The 6,168-nt window shown below is 30.2% G+C and overlaps 1 protein-coding gene across 1 annotated transcript; it reads left to right on the forward strand.

Annotated features, from left to right (window-relative positions):
* The first annotated feature begins 745 nt into the window (after positions 1 to 745).
* Positions 746 to 5,788, forward strand: LOTGIDRAFT_196439 (hypothetical protein). The gene is made up of 8 exons (XM_009066336.1): positions 746 to 805; positions 1,217 to 1,327; positions 1,737 to 1,897; positions 2,152 to 2,293; positions 3,185 to 3,281; positions 3,690 to 3,846; positions 4,010 to 4,098; positions 5,245 to 5,788. The coding sequence occupies exons 2-8, from the start codon at positions 1,225 to 1,227 to the stop codon at positions 5,285 to 5,287; spliced, it is 792 nt and encodes a 263-aa protein (XP_009064584.1). The 5' UTR covers positions 746 to 805; positions 1,217 to 1,224; the 3' UTR covers positions 5,288 to 5,788.
* Positions 5,789 to 6,168: the final 380 nt, after the last annotated feature.

Here is a 6,168-nt window from a genome sequence, read left to right on the forward strand (position 1 = left end):
GATGATGATCCACGTTTCATCTTGCTATAATTTTATATAATATATTTATATTTTTATAAATGAATAGTATGAAATTCTGTGTACAAATTTGAAAACAATCATATACAAATACATAGCACAAACAAAGAATAAATGCATCTGTTTCACTCTTTCAACGACAAGAAACTGAGATGGAAAATCAAGTTGTGAGATGGTCAAATAAAATCCTGGGTTGAAATCATGCTTTCGTGATTTGATAACAAGGCAACCAGACTAGAGCCCACTAGAGGTAAAGGCAAGGACATGCTCACATAGCTTTTAATTCCAGCACTAATTTGATTGTGCCGCATAAATTGTTTTTCTAACCGTATGCAGAACTCACAAAATAAGAGGTTTGTTGATATTAATAGTGTTATAACTTTATATTATTTCATCAATAAGGGAATAAAATATACTTCTTGGAATGTTTACTGAATAGACTACTTTTGGTTTCGCAAGTACATGACGTTTGTCATAAACCAATCAGCGATCGGCTGATTAATATTTGTGCATTGAACTTCAATGTTATTGTGATAACGATGAATTATCACGAATAAAAGTTAAGGCTTTCATTAATTCTATTTTTCAAATCTCTATTACAACAAATGGTTTATAGTAAATCTTTAGCTAACTAGAATTACCATTTTTAGGGTATTTTCGATAATTTCCTTTAAGGATTTTAAAATTTCGTTTCGGTAAAATTGCAAATTTGTAAACAATCCTGAGTGACAAGACAAGCAAAATAAAAATGTTGCGACATCAGTTATTAGTCGATTAGAAGTTAAATGTAATCATAACTCTGTGTATATGTTTGATGTATTTATAGACTTCCATATAAATTCAATTTATATTTATTTTGCATTTGATAAGGCTTTTACTTTAGACTAGGCAATTGTGTATAGTAGGCTAGTATAATAAGCTATGAGAACACTGTGTTGGCCTGTGTCTGTGTGTTATTGTTGTGTCATCTGATCACAATGTTTACATAATCAGAATTATCTGTATGGATTGAAATATCAATTCCAAAATAATCCTGAGTCTAAGTCTAAGACTGATTTTGGGTGATTGAAAATGCCAACAACTGAAGTTACAATATTGCTATCTATTGTCGAGTACTATAGAAGTTGGAACCCCCATGTTTTCTCTTTCCATCTTTCAAGTCAATTTTTAACTTGCAGTGTTTTTCTTGACATTTCAGATTTCAGTATGAATCGTAAGCGAAGCTTGTTACCAAAATTTTACAAGTCAAAAAGAAGATGTTTAAATCCAATCAATGGAGATGTCATTGATCATTTTGAAGGAGAAAATGGTGAGTAACCTATTGTAAATGAGGAATTGATTTACACAATTTTAATAGCTGTTATGGATTTTCAGAACATTTAAACAATTGCTTGACATCTTTATTTAGATATATGTATATTGGAATGATATTTGTAGAAGAGAAAACTTTCACATGTTTTTAACTCTTGTAATATGCGGAACAAATGGTATAAGCTTATTGTTAAGTCAGAAATGAAATGAAATGAATGGAGTTTTACGTCCTACTTATTGTTAAGTCAGAATTAAATAATGAAATAATTTTAGTTGGTTGATTGATTAACATAAATATTGGCATAATAATTATACTTGATGATGTCTGGTAAGGACTTACAATTAGGTATTTCCATTTTGATGTTTTGTCAGAGATTCTTTATGACTGTGAGTTGTTTCCCTTTCAGCTTTATCAATAAATGACATGCCAACAGATACATCCTTCTCATTACAATATTTACGTCATCAGTTTCCTGTGGAGAAATTTGAACATCAGATTCCACCAATTATGATGAAGCATCAAGTTTATTCCATGGTTGAAAATCGCACTATTGTTGATAAGCATTTGGTAAATTTTTCTCATATCTTTTTTATTTTCTGTTATGAAATTTGATAAAAAGGGGGGAAAAATGAAAATTGAATGACTAAAATATCTATTGTTTTGAACTAAGATCATTAGAATTTCACCCACTCCAATCTTTATTTTTTTGAAATTAGCAAGAAAATGGCATCACAAGATTCTATGCATATATGACCGACTAAGCTACAGTCCTACTCTAATTGAATACATTTGCCCTTGAATGGAGATTATCTATATTGTAGAATGATTTACGTGAAGAAGGAATGATAAAGATACTAAGACTGGGAGCCAATGCTGATGAACTGTGTATTGTTTATACTGAAGATTATACCAATCATTGTTTAAACATAATGAAAGATAAAAATATAGAGACATCTATTATAGGTAAGTATTTCATGCAAAGGGTTATTTCATTCTGCGGGAGTATTCAAAGCTATTATCAAGATACCAGGCAAGGTAATATACGACCACTGGTAGCTTTGAATTTAAATAAAAATATTTGGCAGTACTGTAACAATTACCAGTATGAAATAATCAACCTTCAAACATACACTTCTTTTGAACTTTTTGAGGCAATACTGTAAAATATTACTGGAGTGTTTACAGGCTAAAACTGTAAGGCTAAGAACAAGGGCAATAACTTATACTAAGTATTTTTCGATTTTTCTGATTTTCAATGTGGTTCATCCTTGGCTAATAACAAACACTCACATCAAGTTTCATCAAAATCCATCAAGAATTTGTGTCTTCTAGAGTGTTTACAGGCTAAAAATTGAACATGTTTTCAAGAATAAAAACAATAACTCCTTTTGAACTTTTTGAGGCGATACTGTATAATATTACCAAGTTTCATCAAAATCTGTCAAGAATTGAACCTTGTAGAGTGTTTACAGACTAAAACTTTAACACAATTTTAAGAACAAGGGCAATAACTCATTCATACTAAATATTTTTCAATTTTTCTGAATTTCAATAGGGTTCATCCTTGGGTGATAACAAACGATCATACCCAGTTTCATCGAAATCAATCAAGAATTGTGCCTTCTAGAGTGTTGGCAATATACGCCCCCCATTTCATGTTGACGTATAAAAATCATGTGAATGATATTTTCTACCTTGTTTGTTGTTACGCATTCAAGATATTACATCCTTTTGTTGAGAATAGACTACAGTTTGTTGAAGGGAAAAGGACTTGGAGTTACTACTTGCTGTTTTTTAATGTACGATTCAGTATAGTATTATGTATCTCTGTGTTAATATATGATAGTATTGTAGATAAATGTAAAGAAACCATTCTAAAGACATGTAAAGATATCAGTGTAGATACAGAAACTTTAATGAAAGATTATCTGTTTACAGACAAAGAAATAACGTTAGTATATTTATTACTGTATAATTTATTAGCTAGTTCATATATTTGTAAGTGATACAAAAATAAAATCAAATGTTTTTATACATTCATATATACATGTTCTTACTAATACATATTCATTGTCATAAAGGTAATCAATTCAATTCACATATTTTAATGATTAGAATAGAAATATTAATTTGAATTAAATACATAGAAAGTATTAACAACTGCTGATTGTATTTTTTGTTGTCAGAATTTAACTCATTGCAGTTACCCCCCCTAGACTGTTATATATTTGAAAAAAGAAACTAGAGCTTTCATTTCCATTTGTCCTGTTTGTGGTATGAAAATATAAAAATAAAAAAGAATTATGTAAAAGTTAATGAGTGGTGATCCTATATTTTTGTATTGTATTCTATATTTCAGCCACTTAGTGATATCTTCAATATTAACTGCTAGAGATATAGGTTCATACTGGATTTCAATACCTAATGCTGGATTCTTTATGAAAACCTTCATGAAAGGAAGAAAGGTTATTTTGACTATGTTGCGTAGATGTAAATATAAACAGATTTTACAAACGGTAAGAGTGATACCAGGTCATAATGTTTGAAGACTTTTGGAACCTGGCTTCCATCAGTTCAGCAGGCTTAATTAGATGTTTTGTGTTTTGAATTTGTATTGCTTTTTCATTTGATACAATCTTTATTAACTATTATATGTGTATTAAATCTGTTCAATTTTAGGAAATGGAACAAAGAAAATGGCCAAAATTAGCTCGTTTAGGGATTATGTATCATATAAGTGATATAATAGGTGGAGATTTAGTTCAAAGGTATGTTACAATGTTGTTTTTTTTTCGTTTAAAACACAATTTAGCTAATTATAAGTTATATTAGGATATGTTTTTATTGAATTTTATAGGAGCAAACAGGAATAGACATTCAGAAAAGAACAGGTGTTAACAAAAAAACTCATCAAAACAATTTTTATACGGCCACATTTCCATTCCATATTGCCATTGCCCCTGTCCGTCTGTCTGTCAACATTTTCTTGTATGCACGATAGAGGCTACAGGTTTTATCTGATCTTGATGAAATTTGCGATGCATGTTTATATTGATGAAATTTATGTCAGGTTCGAAATTGGTAATAATTGGATGAACAGTTTCAGACTTCTTGCCATTGCCAGTAAAACGTGTTAAATTTGGCTTATGCATGATATAGACTAAATTTTTTTTATCCGATCTTGATGAAACTTGGTATGAATGTATATATTGATGAGATCTCAGTCAAGTTTGAATTTGGTAATAATCAGATGATCCATCATAAACGTGCCAAATTTGGCTTGTAGGCACATTAGAGACTGCAGTTTTTATCCGATCTTCATGAAACTTGGTATGCATGTACATGTTCATGAGATCTCAGTAAAGCTTGAAATTAGTAACAATCGGATGAACGGTTTCGCAGTTATTGCCCTTGAGTTTTTAAGAAACGCAGGAAATTTGGCTTGTAGACGCAATCCATGTATATAATGATGAAATCTCAGTCAAGTTTAAAATTGGTAATAAGTGCACAAATGGTTTGGAGTTATTGTTGTTGTGTGTACGTCGATGGGACATTGTTCATGTTTGAATTTGATAATAATTTAATAAACTGTTTTTGAGGTTTTGCCTTTACTTATAAATATTTTTAAGATTATTTGAAAATTTATTATTAAGCCACTAAAGATTTTGTTATCATTTCTGACAGCTGGTTGTGGGCGTGTGTTACCTTGTCTGGCAAGCTATTTTTTTTTAAATTAATTTCCAAACTGACTATCCTGGTTATAGATTTATTATTCTAGGGTCCACAGTTTGATCGGAGCAAAGGATGGAAGAGGCTAAAATGGAAAATTTTCTGTTTGAGAAATTGAAAAACATTTTGCTGTTAAATGTTAAAAGCTTAATGATGACATTAATATATTTCTGTTTTAATTTCAGACATCAGACTACCTCAGGATATTTATTAAGATTAAAAGATTAAAATAAGATCTTTGTTACACTGAAATCTGTGATATTGTATGCTAGTCATTAATATCATAAAATCTTACCAGTATTTACATGGGCAATTTCTCATCTGAGACATTGATAGACCGTGCATAAAGATATATGGAGTTGCTGGAAATCTATGAAATGTCTTGAACTGAGCAAGCCCGTTTCTGATGAAAATTCTGTAAAGGGCATTTATTTATTGTTAGCATGATGACTGAGCTCTAAAAAAGAGTAATTTTTTTTCTGCATTTTTATTTTGATATTATGTATTATTTATTCTGGTTTTATATATTGTTTTTTTTTTGGGTGCCTCCTTCTGTTTTAATTGCTCAAGATATAAAACATATTTCTTGTGGATATAGATAAAAACAAGAGTTTGAGGAACAAATGAACGTAATTGTTTATGAATGCATGGTTGTATAATACTTATAGTGAAATTGGTTATTGGAATGTATTGGTTATAATATTTTTGAAATAAATTTATTTTATGGTTCATCTTTGTTAGTTTCATGAAATTTTAAACAATATTTCCTGTACTTCATCCATCAGTCAGATAGGTGCAATCAATTACATGTATGGTAAAAGACAGTTCTAAAGTTTGGATATGCGTTTGAAAAGTGTCTTCATTTCACTACGCCTTGATTGTAATTTTCTTGACGAAAAAAAAGGTGTATTCTGAGAAGCATTAAATACTGAATCACAGTGTGTTAGAGACGGAAGGCATTTGATTGGCTGGCGGTTTCATTAAACTGACGTATCTTAAAGAAGGAGGTCTTTAGATCCTAACTGGAGTTCAGGAATAGTTGATAGTCAACCAACTTCTTACTTTTTACTTTTCAATCGGTTCCCCCCTGACATTGAAAAAGGCTTCTT

This window comes from Lottia gigantea, assembly GCF_000327385.1.
Source record: "Lottia gigantea unplaced genomic scaffold LOTGIsca_75, whole genome shotgun sequence".
NCBI lineage: Eukaryota > Metazoa > Mollusca > Gastropoda > Lottiidae > Lottia > Lottia gigantea.